This window comes from Sebastes fasciatus, chromosome 14 (genome assembly GCF_043250625.1).
Source record: "Sebastes fasciatus isolate fSebFas1 chromosome 14, fSebFas1.pri, whole genome shotgun sequence".
In the NCBI taxonomy this organism is placed as follows: Eukaryota; Metazoa; Chordata; class Actinopteri; order Perciformes; family Sebastidae; genus Sebastes; species Sebastes fasciatus.
This window is the reverse complement of record NC_133808.1, coordinates 2,864,391-2,887,784: the sequence shown is the minus strand read 5'-3', so window position 1 is coordinate 2,887,784 and position 23,394 is coordinate 2,864,391. Positions and strand designations below refer to the sequence as shown.

Genomic DNA, 23,394 nt, shown 5'->3' with positions numbered 1-23,394 from the left:
TTGGCAACCAAATATTAGTCCAGCATATTTTCTGCCTTTCCATTTTTTGAACATGTCTCCATCAATCATCCAATCACTTCTTCTAACCAACCAATATTTTCCATATGGACTGCCTACATAAGACGGGTCCAAACAATATATCCCTTTGTCATACAAGTTTATTATTATTATTATTATCTTCATATTAATTTTATGTATTATTATGATTGTAGCTTGATTTGCTTTTTATATTATTTGTGTTTATTTTCTCTTTAATTTGTTTATCTTTCTTGTCTTATGAAAACGCTATGCCATATCACATGAGCGTATGTTCTTAGTTTGTTAAGTTAGTTTTGACAGTGAATTATGAATGAATCCTCTTGATATTGGCATAACTGATGGGTGTTTATGGGAAGAATTGTTGTCCAAGTCCTTTATTAAACTATGTCTCTGTTTTTTACTATCTCTAAAAGATAGATAGATAGATAGATAGATAGATAGATAGATAGATAGATAGATAGATAGATATAGATAGATAGATAGATAGATAGATAGATAGATAGATAGAATGAAACAAACAAACAGAGTAGTCAGTATGTTAAACCTATATCCTGAGGACAAGCTAATAGATGTGTGACCAGACTCAAAGGGAGATACTGTACATATGCTGATTACTTGGACTGATAACAAAAGCTGAAGGTTTGATAGTTGGATAAAAAAAAGACAAACTCAGACCAATGAAAACATTGCTTGTAAAGTATATACATTCCTTATTTGCCTTTATTCTTTATTTGTCCATCAACTGTTTTGTGAGCAGAAATGGACAATCCTTTTCAAACACGAGCTCAGTCTCCAGACGTCTCGGTCTTTGGAAAGCCGAGCCAGCCAGCCGACAAAGCAAAACACACCAGGCCGTATGCAAAATTCATGACATGGTAACATGGTAAAATCTTTTTCCCCTCGACAATATCCACATAAACACAAACTCTCTCTCTCTCTCTCTCTCTCTCTCTCTCTCCCTCTCTCACACACACACACAGTCCAACCTGCTATAGCTGTCAGGATAATGGCACTGATGCAGACAAAGTAGGTTAAGGCATTGCCTGTTCTGCTGGAAGACAAAAACAAGTCTGGCTCTGAGCGCTCTGCCATACCGTCTTCGACCCGAATGTGAAGAGTGTGCATGTCTGTCTTTAACGGGGCTGACATGAAGGCCACAACCTCAGGCTATGTCTGTAGATATAATTAGGCACTGGTGCTCTGTTATGTATTCCCTTCATAACTCCAATCTTTCTCTCAGCATCAAACCAGATTTCACCTCTGCTCTCTGACACATTTAACCCTCTGAGACCCACGGGACCCCTTTGACCTCTGACCTCCAGATATGTGTATGAAAATGGGTTCTATGGGTACCCGCGAGTCTCCCCTTTACAGACACGCCCTTCTGCCACTTTATCTTAATTCCATGCAGTTTTTCGCATTGCATAATATCTCTTTCATACCAATGACCAGGCTTGGACCAGTTTTATCTGACCCGCATGTTCAACACTTCTTTTGTCAATTCAAACCAAACCACTCAACGTGAGTTAATCCCTGGTCGGGACAATACAGATACGACCTGGGTCACAACCCGGGAGCAATGCATACCAATTAGCTCAGGTGCTAGAAATGGATGGCGGGGGGATGTTACACGTCTGGAGGATTACAGAGCCCCCTTTCGGGCTGCGTATTAGGATGCGTCCTCAGTGATCGGATCACAAGTGAACAGCCTAATGTACGTCTGTTCACACCTGGCATTAGATTGCGTCTCCACATGTGTCTTTAATGGCCACTTGTGATCTGATCTCACTTCCCCGCTCTGTATGCAAATAAACACGTAGTAAACACACGGCTAATACAGCAGACGCTGTGACATAACATTATATGAATGTCTGTAATAATACCCTACATATTCGTGAATTTGGGTACATTATAATAACATCAAAATAAAAGGTTATTGTACCTGCGGGGTGCACCCCGGGGTGCGCCGCCAGCACGGGTGTCAGCTCCGTGCAAAGCAGCGGAACAAAAACACCGACACATCTCCGACAGCATGATAATAATGCACTTCCCATGCCTAGTCTGATAGTCTGTAGATATGTAGCCTATAAACAAGACACATTTTAATAAAATACAGTTGTACCGAGTTGTGTTTGAATATTTCTGCATCCTCGGGTCATTAAAAAGTCTTGGAATTGCAACCGTTGGGTATCACTGTAAAGCTGAGACTCTTGTGGATCCAATGAGCCCAACTATATTCATGTGTGATGATGTTAGTCCCCATAGGAGACATTTCATATGAGACATAAGAATTATTAAACTTGACATCACTGTATAAAATGACCTGTGGTGACCTCTAGGATAATCACAGCCTCATGAACTTTTACAGCCACAAACTAGTGACCTAGAGCATTCAGAGGATGGATGGATCAGACTAGAGACCTAGAGCATTCAGAGGATGGATGGATCAAACTAGAGACCTAGAGCATTCAGAGGATGGATGGATCAGACTAGAGACCTAAAGCATTCAGAGGATGGATGGATCAAACTAGAGACCTAGAGCATTCAGAGGATGGATGGATCAAACTAGAGACCTAGAGCATTCAGAGGATGGATGGATCAGACTAGAGACCTAAAGCATTCAGAGGATGGATGGATCAAACTAGAGACCTAGAGCATTCAGAGGATGGATGGCTTTCCTAGGTAGATTGACAATAAGGGGGTTTCTGAGCAGTTTACACAACAGAAGTGCTCGCCTCCCAATCACTGAAAAATTCAATTATTGCAGAAATTTCCAAATGTCAAAAGTCACAGCAATCACAGCATGGCTTCTTCTATGGTGTTCATCAAGGTCTTGGTGTCTTAATGTGGTATTTTGGAGGGATTATTGATTATTTTTATCAATTATCCAGTGGTAAAAAAAAAAAAAAAGGTTAAATTTAGCACCAAATCTGTGTAAGAAATGGTTTGAACCCCATAATAAGACATAAGAGAGCATGGGGATCGCCATCATAATGCTCTAAACCCTGATACACTTTAACAATTTATTTTAATGAATTAATTAATCAATTCATGTTTATTTCTGATTTATGACTAGAACAACTTGACACACAGCGCTGAGCTGCATCTCAAATTAATCTTCAGGTTCCCAGCTTTCAGATGATGTACACCACTTCTATGTGACATCTACTGTTGACCTGCTATCTCCCCCTGAAGTCCCCTGTCCCATCCTAAAAATGAAAAAATGGGTCTATGTGGGTCTCTTAGGGTTAACATTTTGCCTTAAACCCATTGTTTCAGTGCACTGTACGTGTGGGGATATTCAGTTTTCATTTTTATTCCAATTGGAGGTAAATCATTCTGAAACTTTTTGGTGAAATATAAAGAGTAATAAAAAAAAAGATTCAAGGAGATGAGATAAAGCAAAGTATAGGGAGATCACATTTCAGTTCATCAGAAGTTCAAGAAAACCATTTGTAAACGTCCCTTGGGCGATGACTTTGACGTGGTTATTAGTGTGTGTGTGTATGTGTGTGTGTGTGTGTGTGTGTGTGTGTGTGTATGAGCCTGATAGTGGCTGAGCAGAAAAAGAGGCAGCTGCCCACCGACTCCTGCCTACACCAAACTGGCACCAGGCAGGGGAATCCATGCCAGGTCAGGGAGTTTGTGGGGGTGGTAGGGGGATTTGGAGGCCCATCTGGGGAACTGGCACCAGGGCCTGAGGGCCGTGTGGGCTCCCTGGTGAGCATGTGTATACAAAACAGGTTGTCTTCCATTAGGGAAAGTGACAAGCAGGTGCTGATTGTGTCTGTCATTGTTGGGGTGTAGGACTAAAATTCACTACAAGGTTAAAACTACATCTGAGAGAAGGGTAAATCATTTGGTGATTCTGTCGTGGTGATTGATGTTTCATTTTACCTATGTTGGAATATGAGAACTAGTCGCACCTTTAAAGTGGAATAAGTTATTGTTAAAGCTGCGGTCATTAACTTTGAACTATAAAGTTATTTTTATAGAACGGTCACTATATCCTGAGAGTAGTGAATGAGACAGGTCATCATAGAAAATCAGGTTCCTCTGTGTCCTCCGGTGCTACTAATGGAATTTGCAAGATTCTATACCGCGCCTGAAGGAAAACAACCAATCAGAGCCGATCAGTCCTTGGGCAACTGTCAAACACTGCTCGTGAAACTCGCCAACCCTCGTAAACCAATTATTAACCGACAAGATTAGTGCGTCGCATGCAGCGGTGTACCAGCTGCAGTGAATGTGCAATACAGACAACTGAGTCCCCACTTCACCCGTCCGGTGAGTGTCCGACAGACCGTGTGTGTGTGTTGGCGGTGAGTGCAGGGTTGTCGGTGGCGTTGTAGCTGTGAACGTAGCAGCGCAATGTTTGTACAGTTTATGTGTCGGTGAATAAATGCTACAACTCCACAGACCCGAGCCAACTTCCTGTATCTGTAACTCCGGCTCAGACTCTCTGAAGGTGGGCTGTTAAGGTGGACCAGCTTTTCTCCTTAAAGAGACGAGGCGCTCCTCTGAGTTCTGCTCAAATTTTTAATTCATTTTTAATATTTCTTTTAACCGTTTAACCAATAGCGTTATTAATCGGTTAAAATCCTTGATGTCGGTAAATGGTTAATTATTAACATCCCTAGCGAACTCCAATCAAACGGTCAAACTAGGCAGCGCTGATCAAATATGAATCAATATTCTGTTACTGTAATGCCTATTTCTGGCCTCCAATGTTTTCAGAAACATATTTGACATGGATCACTATACACAACGTTTAACCACAACTAGCTCGAAATCCATAAAACCAGCCTGAAAATGAAGAACATCTTAAACGATTGAATTGTCTACGAAGCACATCCCTAGCGTACAGTTGTCAGACCGGGGTCGAAGCTGGCCGATGCTACGCTATGATTGGCCAGTCTGCATTCGAGGGGCGGGACTTAGCGAAGGGCCAATGAGGAACACAGGAGGACACAGAGGAACATGATTTTTTTTCACGGATCAACTGTCTCATGCACTACTGCCAGGATATAGGGACCGTTTTATAGAAATAACTTATTTTTTTCCCTTTTTTTTTTAAATCAGATTTGCTCAAAGTTACCAACTGCAGCTTTAATGAATAATATTCTTCTGGCAAAGCCTCAGAATCTGTGTAGGAGATCAGTACATTTGAACTGAACTATGATTAAAAATAACTTAATGTTTTGACTCACCACAGATACTACTTTTCCTGGGGGGAAGTCTCTCTTTCCCATGAGATTATGAGCGTCAAACTGCAGCAAAAGCAGAAATAGTGGGGTTTGAGAGATTGTGTACAGAAATGTGAAACAAAAGAGAAGCAGATGACAAGCAGGTGAAAATGAGGTTGTTGAACTCCCAAAATCTTTCTGTAGGATATGTTCTTTTACATTAACAGAGCAAACACACAGATTTACAATGTCAGGATTAAGGTCAAGCACCCGCCTGCAAAACCCCATGTTCCAGTGAGCGGGGAGCGAGGCAGCGGGGGTCTGGCTGGCAGACAAGTGTCTCGGCGCAGTCATGGTGACCTACAGACGGGGTGTCCTCTGGAACACACCCTGCTCTCCATCTCTGGCTTCTCCACACTAATCCTGTCCCCTTTCAACTGCTTTCCAATCTCTTCTCTTCCTGTATTCCATAAGTTATCTAAAGAATGTACATTTCATTCACCAAATTTATAAGAGGGAAATTCAGAAGCAAGGAGGAAATAGAAGTGATTACATCAGAGCGTGTCATCACAGTTCTATCATCTCAAAAGGTGTTGACTGTTAAACACTTTATAATTACAAGATGAAGATCTCGGAGTCATGATATCAATACGTCACTATACGTACGCTGCTTCCTCTGAAGCTTGTTGCTTTGAAAGCTACAAACGGGAAACTATGAGTAACCTATGAGTAACCTCTTAAAAGACAGACAGGCCGCCGATCTTTCGGAGGTCGTAGCAGGTTCGGTTTTAAAGATATAATAAAGATACTGGTATCATATGAAACTAGAAAAACCCCAATGAATCCATTGATAGGCAAAGGAGGTTCAATAACGCTCCAAACTTGTGCTAAATTTTGGCGAGGAAAAACTGGCATTTTATGATAATCACATGCAGTTTGGGGCAAGTCATAGTCAAGTCAGCACACTGACACACTGACAGCTGTTGTTGCCTGTTGGGCTGCAGTTTGCCATGTTGTGATTGGAGCATATTGTTTTATGCTAAATGCAGTACCTGTGAGGGTTTCTGGACAATATCTGTGTTGTTAATTGACTTCCAATAGTAAATACATACATCTGCAAAGCATAAAGCGGCATATTTGCGCACTCCCATGTTCATAAGAGTATTAAAGACTTGACAAATCTCCCTTTATTCCCCTTTATATCCCTTTAAGGTACATTTTGAATAGATAAAGAAAATGTGTGATTAATTAGAGATTAATCATGATTAACTATGGACAATCATGCGATTAATCGTAATAAAATATTTGAATCGATTGACAGTCCCAGCATGTAGACATGTTCAAGAGGCTCAGTAGTTGTTCAGACCTACCCGTCTTCTAATGTCTACTTCCAGCAGGATAACACACCGTGTCACAAAGCTCACATCCTCATCCAAGAGGTTCCACAACCCAACAGAGCACCTTTTGAATGTGGTGTAATGGGAGACACGCAGCATGAAAATGTGCACCCAATAAATCTATGATTCATGATGCTATCGTGTCAATGCGGGACCAGAATATCTGAGGAATGTTTCCAGCCGCTTGTTGAATCCGTGCAACCAAAAAAAAAAGCTGTAAAATACCCTGTATTAGAAAGGTGTGCCTCAAAAGTGGCCACCGAGTGTAAAGCCCCGCTTAAGATTCAGACTGAACATGTAAAATCAGAGGCCAAGTGGGCACAGAAATAGAAATCACATGCAGAGAGAGAGAGAAAGAGAGAGAGAGAGAGAGAGAGAGAGAGAGAGAGAGAGAGCGAGGGGTGGAGGAGTGAGAGAAAAAGACTCCAGTTAGAGAAATGGAGATGCAGAGAGTGAGAATGAATTCGGCGTATAGTCCAAAAATATGTTTCTCTCCACTTTTTGTGACTTCCTTTCCAGAGTTTTGAAATGGTAATGAGTCTGCTGGTATTTGCATAATGTGCCTTTCCTCATCCCTCTTCTTCTACTTATCCAGGCCCTCTTCTCCTCAAATTGCTGTTCTCCTCCCATGTCTCTCTCTTTCACCGTCTCCATCCCCCACCACCACCATCACCATCACCATCCATTCATTGTACCTACACCTCCCTCTCTCAGGTTCTTAAGTGCTCATAGATAATTGACAACTCTAAATAAAGATATGCTGTTCAGTCAGAAAACAGAAGCCGGCCCAACAAGCCACTTCCTGTGTGAACAGCTCTTCATTCTTCTTACTCAACTTGCTCGCCACCTCACATTCTGCTAAGCCTTAATATCGGAGCTGTGCAGACAGAAAGTGGACATGTGCACGAAGCGTTAAGGCTAAAAAAACTAAAAAAGACAAATGCCACGTTTTCCAGACGAACGGTGCGCACCGGGCTCCGATGAAAGGAGCCATAACGAAGCCCTTCTGCAAGCGACAAAAACCACTTCTGCTCTACATTATCTGTCACTTCTGCTCTCCTCTATTTTCCCATCCTCTTCTCCCAATTTGTCTTCCTCCTCCCCTCCCCTCCCTCCTTCCTCATCACTTCTCTCACCTTCCCCTCCCTCCTCCTCCTCCTCACTCCCTGCAGTGTCTGTGCTCTGACAGTTATGTGTGAGTGGAGCGTGGGCTGCTGCTAATTTGTGCAGAGTGGGAGAAAGCTGTTTTGGCTTGGGGAGAAAAGAGCCTAGTTTAGGCTTTGTGCTGGGATGGACGGACGGACAGACATGGCACGCAAACACACACACACATGCACACACGCACGCACGCACACACACACACACACAGTACATCAGTACATGTTTGTCTCGTCTTTCATTCCTTCTCCCTCTCCCAATGTCATGTGTGCATTCACAGATACAAACAGATGCTCAATCCCACATTCACATCGAAGTGTGGAAGTGACTCTGAAAGGTGCTGCCTTCTGTTCCTCTTACAGTACCTCCTCCTGTGCACAATTTACTCATCCTGCTTAATATGCGCCCAAAGCTGTCTCCATCTCCATCATCATCATCCTCCACCTCTCTCTTCCTCATTTTCATATTCACTGTGATTGATCAGCTCGTCCTGATCCCAAACTTATCTGTAGCTAACATGTACAAAACACACACATACACGCTGACTGGTGGTGACTTTAAAGGGGACATATCATGCTCATATTTGTATTTTGTGTTTCTACTAGAACATGTTTACATGCTTTAATGTTTAAAAAAAACTTTATTTTCCTCATGCTGTCTGCTTGAATATACCTGTATTCACCCTCTGTCTGAAACGCTCCGTTTTAGTGCATTTCAATGGAATTGCAACGGAATTGCATTGCTAGGCAACAGATTGGGTCCATGTTTACTTCCTGTCAGCTGATGTCATTCACATACACTGCAACGGGAAATACACTGGGACACATTTAGAAGGTTTACGTTTAAAACTGTGAAATGGTCTAAATATTGTAGCTTTGTGACATCACAAATCCTGTCAAATTCCTGACAGTTCTCAAATGCTCAGTTTCTGAATACGGGCTGTGTGTATTTCTCTGTGGATTAAGCGTTTCGATACTTTCACAGTATTTATATAGAGCTTAAACCTGTTTTATAATATAAAAGACATGAAAATGTCACTTTTTACAATATGGGACCTTTAAAGGAATGCTTCACCCACAAAATATACATTTGTATATCAATTTCTTACCCTGTGTCGCCATGAATTCTTGAAGATAACTTTATTTTTTTCGCATCCCTCTACGGCAAACGGAGAACCCGAAAACGGAGAAAAGTCTTCATGAATTGAAGGAAACAGGGGGCCGCGTTTAATAACAGCAAAATCATCCGTACAAACTCTACCACAATTCGTACATCATGCAACTTTTTCAGTCCCGATGACGATACCTGCGCTTCGGGTATCGGCCGATACCGAGTACCGATGTGATACCAGTGTTTAATTAATACGCTGTATGCCTCACTGTGTGGAAGTGACTTGACTTAAACATTGTTTTCCTAACTTTGTAAAACAAAAGGTAACAAATAATTACATAGATATAAATTTAGTGAATTATTATTTATTATTAAAATAATAAATTGTACACCAGCGACTTGGCAAAAAAATTATCTTCAAAATTTACAGGAATTACAATTCAAGTGTAAACCTTTTTAATGCAGCATCAAATTTGTCAAAACTTTAACAGGAATTAAAATTACAGTATATAATGTATATAAACATAGAATTTAATTTAACAGATCGGCTCCACTGCCACCGATATCCGATCCAGCTATTTGAGTCAGTATCGGCCCGATATCCGATCCGTTATCGGTGCATTCCGAACAATTCGTGCAGTATAATCCAATTCTCATTCATCCAGTTGTACTGAATGCTCACTACTTCCCAAACACATGCATTTTTGCATAAAAATCGCACTATTTAAAACACTTCTGCCACTATACCGTCGACGGTAGTGACGAAAGGGCTGCAGGAATTGATTATTTTCATTGTCGATTAATCTTTTGATTATTTTCCAGATTAATCCATTAGCTAGTTGCTCTATAAAATGTCAGAAAATTGTGAAAAAATGTCAATCAGTGTTTCCCAAAGCCCAAGATGACGTCCTCAAATGCCTTGTTTTGTCCACAACTCAAAGATATTCAGTTCACTGTCATAGAGGAGGAAAGAAACCAGAAAAATATTCAAATTTAAGAAGCTGGAATCAGAGAATTTTCAAAAATTACTCAAACCCATTAATCGATTTTCATCAAAATAGTTGCCGAATAAGTTAATAGTTGACAAATATCCGCTTAATCTTTGGATTATTTTCTCGATTAATCGACCAGTTGTTCGGTCTATAAAATATAAGGAAAATGGTGAAAAATGTCGATCAGTGACGTCCTCAAATGTCCCGTTTTGTCCACAACTCAGAGATGTTCAGTTTGCTGTCATAGAGGAGGAAAGAAACCAGAAAATATTCACATTCAAGAAGCTGGAATCAGAATTTTCAATCTTTTTTTTTTAATAATGCCTCAAACCCATTAATCGATTATCAAAATCGTTGGCAAGTAATTGAATAGTTGACAACTAACTGATTACTTGCTGCAGTTCTAGGCGGTAGTGTTTTAAATAGAAGGATTTTGGCAAAAATTATGAATGTGTTTGAAGTAGTGAGCATACGACTGGATAAATGAGACCGGGGTTCTACTGCACAAGTTGTGTGAGAGTTTGTAAACGGATGTTTTGATGTAGTTTTGCTGTTGTTAAACTTGTCCTCCGCTTACTTCGATTCATCGAGGATTTACTCCGTTCTTGGATTCTCCGTTTGTCGTGGAGGCGTGCGACAAGTTCTCTTCATGAATTTAAGGTAACAAGGGGTGAGTATGTGATCTACATTCCCATTCATTTTAAGGGTGAAGTATTCCTTTAAGGTTACCAGCGCCGACTGTTGCCGTCTCATTAAGTTCTGTGTTGAAATGGACTTCACAGCATAGGACAAACACACTCTCACACACACACAGGAAGTGTTACTGTTGCTCTTGGCACCCAGTTAATTAATTCTAACACATCTCATGAATGTGTTAATAGAGCATTGTACTGTTCTTATTCCAATAAAATGCTGTTGTCCTTTTTTTGGCAGGCATTTAAACACTTAGTTATTATTAGGGTTGTACCAAACTCGGAATTTTTAAAGTCTAATTTGATTAAACAGTTCAGACCGATGATTTCACTGTGGAGGTATAGACCGTTGAGTTGAACTTAGCACCTGACACACTGAAGTCAAACCTAGATACCCTGGCTTTGGCGATATATATTGAAATGTATGTCTGCAGTTTCTGAGCATTTAAAAGTGCAACTTGAAAAAAACATGCAATGCAATTTGTCCATATGGTTGGAATTATTTAAATGATGTTGGCATTTAATCAACAGAGGGCAGTGGACGAAGTCTTAGAATGAATTTAAAACGTTGATCATTAGTTAACTGTTGCTCATTATGTAATTTACTAAAACAGAGAAACAACTGATGAAATCCATTCAGAAGCCACATCTACACGACGGTAAAAAAGAAGGTCACTAACTTTGAACGACCAGTCCTAACACAGTATTTGACTCAATATGAATTAACGTGATTAGTAAATGTGTTTCTGAAAAGCCAGTTGCATTCACATGTAATAACCCGTTCATACAGGAGATGTTCGTATGACAAGGGTCTACTGGAGGTGTGTTCAACCCACATTGGTCCCATTCATGCCACAGAGAATCCAGGCTGCAGTGAAGCTCTGACACTTTATCTACGCCATAATAACACAAATACATTTTAATGCCACTAATTCCTTTAACGCATTAAACGTAACTTGCAATATTTAGGGCTCATTTTTAAAGCTTGAGTGAAGATACTGGCATCACATGAAACTACAAAAAACTTAAGAAATCCATCGGTACCAGCCATGTCATACCCACATGTGGGGAAGGAGGTTAAATAACGCTCCAAACTCGCGCTAAATTTTGGTGAGGAAAAACTGTCATTTCCATTTTCAAAGGGGTCCCTTGACCTCTGACCTCCAGATCAGTGAATGTAAATGGGTTCTATGGGTACCCACGAGTCTCCCCTTTACAGACATGCCCACTTTATGATAATCACATGCAGTTTGGGGCAAGTCATAGTCAAGTCAGCACACTGACACACTGACAGCTGTTGTTGTCTGTTGGGCTGCAGTTTGCCATGTTATGATTGGAGCATATTGTTTTATGCTAAATGCAGTACCTGTGAGGGTTTCTGGACAATATCTGTCATTGTTTTGTGTTGTTAATTGATTTACAATAATAAATATATACATACATTTGCATAAAGCAAACATATTTTCCCACTCCCATGTTGATAAGAGTATTAAATACTTGACAAATCTCCCTTTAGGTACATTTCGAACAGATACAAAATGTGTGATTAATCGCGATTAACTACGAACAATCATACGATTAGTCGCGATTAAATATTCTAATCGATTGACAGCCCTAATATTTATCCTTATTAGAGATGCCTAATCACCAAAGGCAGGTAACTAACCCGCATTCAACCCGAGTGGATGAGTGTGTGCGTGTACATGCATTTTTTTGCATAAAAGTTAAATGCCTACCCGGCAGGACAATGCTGTGCTATCTTTGCTTCATAGCTTTAGAGAGGAATTTAAGGTTGTTAATAAGTATTATTAGTAATAGTAGTAGTATGAACCCAGTCTAAAAACAATGATGTATTTTTTTTCCCACAAAAACATAGTCATCAATTCAAGTAATCAGGCTTTTTCTCTCCATTTCAGAAAAAGCTGACCTCAAAAATTAAACCCTAGAAAGAGAAAGTGTCATTAAATTACTCCATTTTAATGAAACAAATCATATAGAGCCCGTTTCATTCAACACGTCCAGCATGTTGTGTTTGTTATGTTGCGTGTGTATACGTCTTTCTGTGTGTTTATGCAGTTACGTGTGTCACTGCTGCACAGCGACGAAACATGCTATTATCAGGCTAAGGCTCCGGCTCCTGGCAACCGTGTCAGTGACATCACTGCTGCATCAGCATTTCCTCCCGCCACATGGGACAAACATACCGCTTGTGGGTTGATGACATGCTGATGTGGCGTGATCATCCCACGTTCCTGTCAACAAGAGCGTGAAGTTCCACCAAAATGTCTCGTTTCACGTGCACTTTCTCGTACGCGCACGTGTGCGCTGGCATGTGCGGTGCGAATTCTAAAAAGGAGTTGGTCCACTGAATAATACATTGCCGTGTACTAAAAACAATGTGCGCCGTCAGCTGGTGGAAATGATTACATGCTGGGGAGTAAATGATAAGTTTCCTCATAAACAGACACTGACGGAGTGTATTCTTGAGCCGTACATTAGCCAGCTAAGGCGACCACGATATCACCCAAATCCCCAATTGAGCATTGATGTTCTGTAATCACCCGTGATGCATCACACAACAGTAAAACCAAAGACATGACTGCATCATTCACTCAGCTCTAAGTGAGTGTATTTCTGAAGGCTCGGAGTAGGGAAGCAACAGAGTTTAGTACTGGTATAAATACCAGACAGAAACAAGCTTTGACACAGTCAGTTCATACACAGAGATACACACACACACACCGATTTCCTACCGAAATGGTTGAGTGCAGCTGGTTTGAGAAGTTCCACAGGCTGCTCGTTGCTGGTCAAGCCACCTGTCAGAGAGGAGGAGAGGAGGGCTTAAATGTGGTGCTCAGTATGGATCACAATCAGCAGCTGAATAGATTCAAACCATCAACATCTGTCTACAGCTCCCAGGAAAGGGAGGTGTAGACGTCTGGGCAGGGGGATGACAGAAAACAAGAGGATGACAGAAAACAAGCAATAGAACGTGACAAGAACAAAGCAGACATGTACAGTAATATGATATGTTTTCTACAGAGAGAGAGTAACCCGGTTGCCAGAAAACAATGTGGGCATTGTGCGTTGAATGTCGATGTTTCTGAACCAAAAACACATTTTCATGAATACATTTCATATCAGCTTTGTATTTGACTCTAAATGGGACCATCATTTACTAAATGAACATCAGGCTGTGTTGAAGAAGACTTGAAACTAGCGATTGAGACCATAAACTCATATTTGCAATATGTACTGAGGTAATAAATCAAGTGAGAAGTAGGCTCATCTTCTCATAGACTTCTATACAATCAGACTTCTTTTAGCAACCAGAGGAGTCGCCCCCTGCTGGCTGTTAGAGAGAATGCAAGTTTAAGGCTCTTCAGCATTGGCTTCACTTTTCAGACCCTGGAGTTGCCCTCTGGTTTAAGGTTAGAAAAAGATCATGGTTTGTGTTAAAATGATAACAACTTAGCATAAGCATAACATCGTAACTACCGTAACAAAATAACAACCGCCCTAAGCGGACTTTCTTAGGCAATGTTACATAACAAGCGTAAAGTCAGCGTTACCAGTGGGCTACCTCCCCCGGTTGCAAAAGGAAGTCTGACTCGTGAGTCACGTGAGTCGCTAGTCAGTGAAGCTAATGTAAACCACAACCGTTTCCTAACCCTAACTATGTGGTTGTGTTGCCTTAACCTAACTTCCTGTGAAAACTGAAGTTTATTTTAAAAGGAAACTTTGCGTTTAACGAGTGCTTATTGACACACCATGGTCCGTCCAAAAGTAACGCAAGATGGGTACCCCAAGCGTCGGTCTCCAATGACGAGGGGCACTGACCAAGTGGCGGTATTTGACAAGTTGGGAGTGCGAATGTGTTGAAATTGAACACATTATCTTTCATTGACTAGCCTCGTCTGAAGCTCTAAAGAGAACACAATCTGTCCTCCTTGAACTTGTATTAGGAAGAAAAGTGATATGATATACTGTATTCATGGCTGGACCTGTCCTGGGTTTGGTGTGGCCAGAAACGTATAAGGACATTTTTGTTCTGTGTACGTGTGGGCTCTGTACTCCAGCACTTTGGATTTGAATAGAAATAATGAAAACTTTTATAAAAAATGCAGGAAGTTTGTCCCACAATTTTAGGGGCAGAAAGTAGTTGGACAAGTTAACACACACATGTAGATATATTCATCATATTTCAGCTTTCATATTTGCATATATGCTTTCTGGTGACTAGGCTGAAGTCTACTCAGAGGTACATCAGTAGACACACTGTTGCTCTACAATGTGAGAACTGCAGCCCCTTCGGCCATCGGGGGCTTCTTGCCTTCAGACTTGTCTTTAGCAAGTGACTCACATTCATCAGTTGGACTGACATCAAGTGACAATCCACTGTTTGGCCATTAAAGAACTCAGTTGCCTTGTCATTGTCTTGTTTTGCCGTATGTGTTCACCAGTCGGGCTGGATAGAAAAGAAATGATTAAATGCAATTTTTACTTGAATGATCCAATATCGAATTTTAAAATCCAGAGATCGATCTTTGCATTCGCGCCTTTTCTAAGTAAACATGTACATCTGTGCTACACATTATTTGTTAGGTGCTGCTGGCACAAACGGTGCAGATGAATTAGGAAACAGACTTTGAGTCTGTGCTCAAAGTGATAATTAGAGTGGATGTGCTGTACTTAGTTGAAGCATCTGGTACTGACAGTCCAAGCGTACAGTAGCTGTATGGCATAGCATTTATTTTCTAAAATATGCATAATGATGACGCCCTTGCATGTTGCAGGTCTTTTATTATTCTCGCTCATCTGTTGTTGCACATGTAGGCCTAAAAATTATAGATGTGTCATGTTTTAGTGGTTTTGCATAAGCCAAAGAAAAAAAAAACCTTTGTCCACATATTTAGAAGGAAATATGCTCACAATTTAGCCTTAAATGTGCACTTTGCACAATCTTGAATTCAAGGAAACAACAGTGTTGCTCTCTTGTTGAATGTAAAAGAAATTGAAGTTCCCAGGATAAATTCTGAGAGGCATTTTATGCAACATTAGTATTTATCTAATATAACTCATCAAGAATCAAATCAAATTGAATCGGTGATATCCAGTGGTGATATCCAGCCCTTTCCACCAAGTGGTAGGGATGCACCGATCCAACATTTTTAATCCCGATACCGGTACTTGAGATAAGCTGCACGCCTCACTGTGTGGAAGTGACTGGGATCATTCTGTTATGTGTAAGGCAACATCAAGCTTGATTTAAACATCGCTTTCCTAACTTGGTAAAACAAAATGAAACAAATAAATACGTAGATATAAATCTACTGACTGTTATTTATTATTAAAATAATAAATCGTGCACGAACAACTTGGTAAAATTTTTTTTTTTAAATTAACAGGAATTCAAGGATAAACCTTTTTAATGCAGCAACAAATTGGTCAAAATTTAAACAGGAATTAAAATTCCAGTGTATAATGTATAAAGCATAAAAACATACTGCAGAACTGAAGTGAATAGATCGGCCCCATTGCCACCGATATCCGATCCAGCTATTTGAGTCGGTATCGGCCCGATGTGGGATCCGTATTGGTACATCCCCACCAAGTGGATGTGAACACCCTAAAACAAGCTAAGCAGAGAGTCAGCACCTCAGAGTTTTTATTTCTAATCCAAAGTGATGGAGCGCAGCCAACACAATGAAAAACATATCAATGTCCTACTCTGGCTGCACTGTACTGTACACAGACCAGACTATTATTAGCCTGCTGGTCTGAATTGTAAGAAGCCCGCTAACATACAGTACCAGCACATTTGAGAGCGTTTCCAAGGATACCACCACATAGAAATTGTGGCTTTTGTGTGACACTGCCAGGCAGCAGACGGTCTTTGGCTCGGGTTTCATGAACCACCAATCCTCATGCCCTGTGGTCTTGAATTCAAGCTCTTTTTGCTGAATGAGTCCCTGCGCTCACACAAACTTGTTGCCATATTTCTGCTCCCACCTGCAAACAGCTAGGCTGAAACGCTGTAATGGACTCAGCCTACATCAGTCCGTTTATCCTCGAGATTGGCAGCTGGTACGGATGGTGGGGTCAGTCATCCTGCAATTATCACCACTTTCACGAAGCAGACTTTCTTACAGTCACATATCTCAAACTTTGCCTGTACTCAGTGGGTGTCAGTGCAGACGCAGCAGGCTGTATTCAGAGTTCAGTTAAGGACGTGTGCTAGACGAGCAAATATTGTCTATAATACTAAAACCGACAACTTTCTCAAAGACAGCAGCGCTTTCAAAATGAAAGTGCGAGTATCTCTCATGGAAAACATCAGAAATCTCCACCGCCATCATCTCCGAACCGGTGGAGACAGACGTGGGGGAAAGACAACTTAGCTTGGTAGAAAGGAAAATGTGAGAGGAGAGGAGACCATGTGCAGTGTCACACATGAACGAGCAGCAGCACATGACATACCCACAACTCTGTGAATTTTTTGTTTTTCTGGGTTGCTAGGCGCTATTTTCAGCCTAAGCAGACTGCTCCATGATTAATACATGATGGAGGGAGGGGCTGAATTAAATATTCATATCTTACACACACCAAAATGCACATTCTTGAATTTCATATTCTAGGCAAAGGCCTGCTGCCTTTGTTTCTTTAACAAAAGTGGATGCTAACGCACAAAACACATGTGCGGATGGCGAGGGGGAGACCTAACTGAGACTTTCTCTAGAAGAAAGGAAGAGAAGAGAAGAGACAAGGTTTTGTGATGACAGAGTATTACATGAAAGCTCAATATGTGTGCGCATGTGTGTGTGTGTCAGTAGGGTGGCAGTGGCAGATGGCAGAAAGACGACACCAGAGCTTCATAGACGAGAGACAGGCCAAGCGATCACACACACAAAGGCAGAGTTGCAAGTGCAAGCGAGTGTTTTGCGTCTTCCCTCTGTTGCACTTAATAACTGCTACCATCCCTATTATTCATTTTGACCCCCTAAAACCCTTCGCAAAGACTTGCGTCATGATAAATAGAATAATGGACAAAGAGAGAGATCGTGACAGAAAAGTCATTGTAGATGTGAATGTGTGTGTGTGTGTGTGTGTGTGTGTGTGTGTGTGTGTGTGTGTGTGTGTGTGTGTGTGTGTGTGTGTTTGTGTGATAAATGTGTATATTTATCTCTATGTGTACAGGAAACGTATTTCATGGAAACCAGGCAGGTTTATAGGTTGTCCACTCATGACTGAGCAGACTATGACCTCTGACGCCTGGGGAGGAAGACGGGTCAAGAGCTCTCTGCCTTAACACATAGTGATGAGAGAAAATCTCCATGGAAACCACAGCAAACAAATATGCAGAGAGAGAAAGAGAGAGACACTTGTACAAGGAAGGAGCAGTGTTCTTTTAGAAACCGTGTTGCTATTATTAATACTAGTACTGCAGCTAAAGAGCCGTATGATAGAAGTCAATGATAGACTTGCTTTAAACAGCACGTAGGCATTGACAAGCTGCCACTATATATTTGTATACAGTTGTTCATATACGTTCCCTGCTTATAAGGCGGCAAATGAATGTTTAATGGTCCCTGGTGAACAACTGGAGAAGCCTAGTTGAGAAGCTAATATATGTACAGTGTAAACACGGCGACCCTTGAGGAGGCTACTATTCTTAATGAGTTCACAGCAACGACTAAAAAAGGCATCAGTGGCAACAAGTTCTATCAGTTTCTCTTCATTCATTTCAGCCGTTGTTGTCATTTCTTAAAGGGATAGTTCAGGTGTTTTGAAGTGGGGTTGTATGAGGTACTTATCCATGGTAGGTGTATTACTTACAGTAAATGATGGTTGGTGCCCCCAGCTTGGAAAAACAGACAGGAGAAAAAACACCCACATCGGAGATAAGCAATACAGTGCTGTGGACGGGGACGGCAGCAAAACATATTTTAGCCACCTAAAAGAAAGGCTCATTAAAAAAAAAAAAAAATCAATATCCGTTTAACAGTATGCTATATTTAGAATATTTTCACTGCTTTATTTTGCAGTCAGGCAGCCCTTTCCTTCTCCTTTACAACGGGGAACTGAAAGTGAAACGTATCTCTTCTCTCTTTAAAAAGCCAACAGGCTCAGATGACAAAAACAGTAGAGATACGTTTCACTCTCAGTTCAGTTCGTTGTTGGAAAATATTCTAAATATAGCGTACACTTAAACGGATATTGATATTTTTTAGGTGAGCCTTTCTTTTAGGTGGCTAAAATAGGTTTTGCTGCCGGACCCATCCACAACACTGTATTGCTTTGCTTCGGTGTCGGTGCTCGTCTGTCTCTCGATGCTAGGGACACACTGACCATCATCTGCTTTAAGTAATACACCTACTATGGATAAGTACCTCATACAACCCCACTTCAAAACACCCAAACTATCCCTTCAAGTGTGTGCCGATAGCTTTACTTCACATCCTGATATACTGTCCGCCACCATTTACATGATTATTTGAATCTTGTGCATTAACAGCATTCATACTAATGCCCCAAAAGCTTCGATACAGCCCCAATTAGTTAGCAATTCTGCTAATCAATTAATGTTTTCAGTCATTAATCAAACGAAAAATTCCAAGCATTGAATTGTTTCAGGATTTCAGATGTGAAGATGTGAGGATGTGAGTTTTTTTTCCATTTGATATCATTATAAATTGAATATCTTACGGTTTCGGACAGTTCATCAAACAAAACAAGAAATCTGATGTCTGAGAAACTGAGAAGGCAATATTTTCACCATTTATACTTAACTTTAGACTTAAATTAATCTAAAAATAATTGACAAATTAGAATTTCCAGTTAAATTATTGTTGAGAAGACCCCCTACTCTTCAAAGAATATTGTGTGAAATTAGTTTTGCACGTATTTGGTCATAAACCAAAGTATTGGACAAATTGGACTTTTGACCTCAAGATGTCGCCTGGGAACCATGAATGCTAGAAAATTGAATGGTGATCCATCCAGTAGTTGTTGAGATATTTCTGTCTGGACCAACCGATCGACACTGCCATTCCTGGAGCCATGCCGCCATGGCTAAAAATCCATGTTGGTTCCAAAAGGCCTCTTTCACAGAGGACATGTGGGAAAAGCACAAGTATGAATAATGAAATAAATGATGGCTGAATTCCATTTAGCTCATTATTACTCACACTGGGACACTTGGAATTGAATTTTACCTAGTTAGTTATTGTTAGTGTTATTAGTAGCTGTGCTTTTCCTACTATGACAAGTCAAATATCTGCTGTGGAAAAGGCCTATTGGTTAATCAGTGGAATACATCTTGGACATTTGGGGACAGTATGTTTATCACTGGTCTGGTTTCCCCTGCCTCGCTCCTGATTTACTGTCTTCCCAGGCCAGCCATGATGGATAAGGTGCACCGTCCACTCTGGAGTAGACACTGCGTATAATAGTCAGGCTTTTGCCTGCAAAGCACTCCTGTCCGGTCTAAACAAGGTACTTGTCCAGCCTGTCCAAACCACGTCACAGTTGTCTCAAGAGTTTGATTGAATAGCTGTGCTCTACTATCTGCTGTGACAGATAAAGTTCAAGTGAGATGAGACAGAGGGTTCACTCCCTCTTATACCGCTCATTATGTGGCTCTGCTTGTACTGTTGCAGACTGGTTAGATGGAAAGAAGGGTACTGGAAATGGCACATGCTTTTAACGTGAAATCAATCCACAACAAGAGCTCTACTGCTGAAACAAGTGATACGTGATTTTTTTACACTATTAGAACAAACGTTTGTTGTGCATCATAAATGTATGTAGCAATATGTTATTATGTAAGTAAGCAATGTCCTGCAGTGGTGTGTATAGCACAGCACAATGGACCCTGAGAGTCATGTGGACACTGAGGGATACTTTCATGTGACCTGATTGACCTGTGCCATATGCGTGCCCCTCAGCAACAGTTACACATACTCCATCTCCCAAGTGACATGTAGGAACATACGAACATATGGCCAGTAAAAATACATATACAGAGGGAAAGAGTACATGCATGCCTCCGAGCCCGGGCAGGAAAGTGATTTGCTCTTTTTACATGTGTCATATCCCATTTGTAAAAGCCTAGATGTGTCGACAGACTTCCGTGTGGACAGACATACGTGATCGCCACATGGAAAAAGGAAGAGACGGAGTGCCAAGTTACCGACGTCTGGCAAGAAGACAAGTTGGCTCGGAGGCTAGCAGGAAGCAGGAGTGCCTGCTTCAGTGGATGCACACCCGGTGTACAACGGTGAGGAGAACCCTTCCATGATTCAAGAAAAGATAAACGGAGCACGAATTGTAAAAAAAAACGCACTAGTAAACGAAGGAACGCGGTGCCGTAAAATGTATACACAAGCACACACCTTTCCTCCTCCTACTGGAGACTGTGAAGGTGCCAAGTCACCTTGTCCAGGGACACCTTTACCTCCGTCTGACTTCCAATTACCACATCAGTGTGCCAGCCACGCCAACCTGTCTAGTCCACTACAACTCAGTCTGGTGTATTCTGAGCCCTCGATATCAGCCTCAGAGCTCTGCCACCCTCCACTCTGCCAACTATGCCATCCTGTCTGCTGAGGCTCCACCAAAATTGCCCTTCTGCTACAACCAAACTCTGAGCCAGTCTGAGAGTGTGCCAGCCACACCAACCTGTCACCGTCACTCTAAAGCACAAGATAACCTGCTGCGAAGCCAACGTATGAGGAGATGCATTCCAAAATCAGATATCCATTATGTGATTGAAAGCTTAACTAACTTTTTACATGCTAATATGCAAGTTCACTAGTTGGTTATCAAAACTTCGGTAGCTTTCTCTCAACATGGCAGATGTAAGAGATTCAGGTTTCATCTAAACTAGTCTTTTGAAATAATTTGTCAACAGATGATGATGGCCGTTCATAAGCGCCATATAAAAAAGTCAATGACTCATGAGCTTGACCGTAAGTCACTCTAAACTGATTCTAGTAGAGGAGTTAATTCTGTGTGACCTTGAACATCCTAACAACACTGGTAGGTGACAGGATGTAAAATATGTCCCGCTGCCTTGTTAATAGGAGCAAGGCTAAGCTGCTGAAACCACTGACAAATCTCTATACCAAAACTCCTCAGTAGGGTTGGGCGATTGGACAAATATATTGGCCAACGGCGATTGGCTGAGTACATCGTCGGTTGTTTTTTTGGGCAATACTTTTGGGTGATTTTTGTCATTTTATTAGTGCCACACACACACTTGTATGAATATATCGACAATCACCGGTTGTTGGGCTGATGGTCGCCGTTTGAAAATTGTTGAAAAACATATAGCCAAACTCTAGTCCGCAGTAGAACTTAAAGGTGCTACATTTCATATCCAGAGCATTAATACAGCAGCAAGCAACTATTTGCTATAAAGATATAGAGGAGTAATGTCTACCTGAGCAGAAAATAAAGCCTCTCTCACGTGTGTTATAATCAGAGCTTCTCTGTGCTTTGTTGACACAGCCGGGCCGGCCGCGCATGCTTTTAGTGCATGTTTGTCCATGTGAGCGTGACTCACTGGCTAGCTCACTGCCGCTACTCTGCACTGCTCTCATACGGCGGTTACAGCTGATAACGCCATCCCAACAGCATTGTCACGGAAGCGTAGCGCCCACCCTCCGGGTCCCCCTTAGGTAAAAACTGTTATCTCCGTCAGCCCTTTCGCCACTGTTTGTACTGTTAGAAACTTTAGCTGTGAGCCTCCGGCTCGCCCTTGCCATGTTGAGAGCTGTTGAGAGGCAATGTAAATGCTCCCAAACCAATATTTAGCAACTTTAAGGAATGGTTAACCTTGGTAGAACATAATTTCCATTGCTGACCAAGTAGATAGCATTTATCCATTGAGAGTATGTAGCGTAATTTTCTCGGTTTGGCCAATATATCAGCCAATATTAGCTTATTGCCACTCTATTTGGTTTTGTAAAAAAACAAAACTAAGGGATCCGTTTCAAGATTATTGTTTGCTATGGATTTATGTAAAAAAAAAGAAAAAAAAAAAGGAAAATGCTATCGGCCGATATATCGTCATTTAACTCTTACATATCAATGTGGTTATACTACAAATCATATAATTCTTCAAACAATTACAGCAAAAAAAGCCTAAGTTTGTTCTATGTTTAAATAATAATGTTGACAAATGCAAGCAGTAACAGCCAAAAAACAGGGGCTGAATAGTGGCATTTTTAGATTTGTATTTCTGTATATCTTCTCAAACACGTCACTTTATACTGCACATAAAAAGATAGAATTGTAATATAAATGAAATACAGAGCAGCAAATATGATGATTTTCTAAGTTGTTCAATTGAATTGGAATTTTATTTGTCTGAGTATCTGTGTGCAGGAATAGACCATGTAGAACTTCTCACCACCGCCTTGCCTAAAACCACTTGTTGGTGTTGCGGCCGTGTTTACCAACTACTCAGCACTTCCTCTGGGCATTTTAAACCTACAACACAAACCACAGCCTTTGACTTTATTTTTACTGCTGGACCTTTTTAGGTTTGTGCGCCCGCCTGTGTGTACATGTGTGTGCTGATGTACATTTGTGTATGACTCAGTAGGTATGAAGATGACAAAAAAAGAAAGTTTAGGTGTTTGTCGTGTACATTCACTCACACACACACACACACACACACACACACACACACACACACACACACACACACACACACACACACACTAGATATACAATCCATTGGGGCTGGAAAATAAACCGAATTTTTTAACTTATCAGTCTCTCTTAAATTCCAATGAATGAATTGTCTGAATCA

At 41.0% G+C, this 23,394-nt stretch overlaps 1 protein-coding gene across 2 annotated transcripts in view; it reads right to left on the bottom strand.

Moving 5' to 3' along the window:
• Positions 1-23,394, bottom strand: part of hdac4 (histone deacetylase 4) — a 223,446-nt gene that overhangs the window by 119,393 nt on the left and 80,659 nt on the right. For both annotated transcript variants that reach the window (XM_074658171.1, XM_074658172.1), the window contains exon 3: positions 13,328-13,390. In XM_074658171.1, the coding sequence (XP_074514272.1) occupies positions 13,328-13,390 (63 nt within the window). The remainder of the gene's footprint in view (positions 1-13,327; positions 13,391-23,394) is intronic.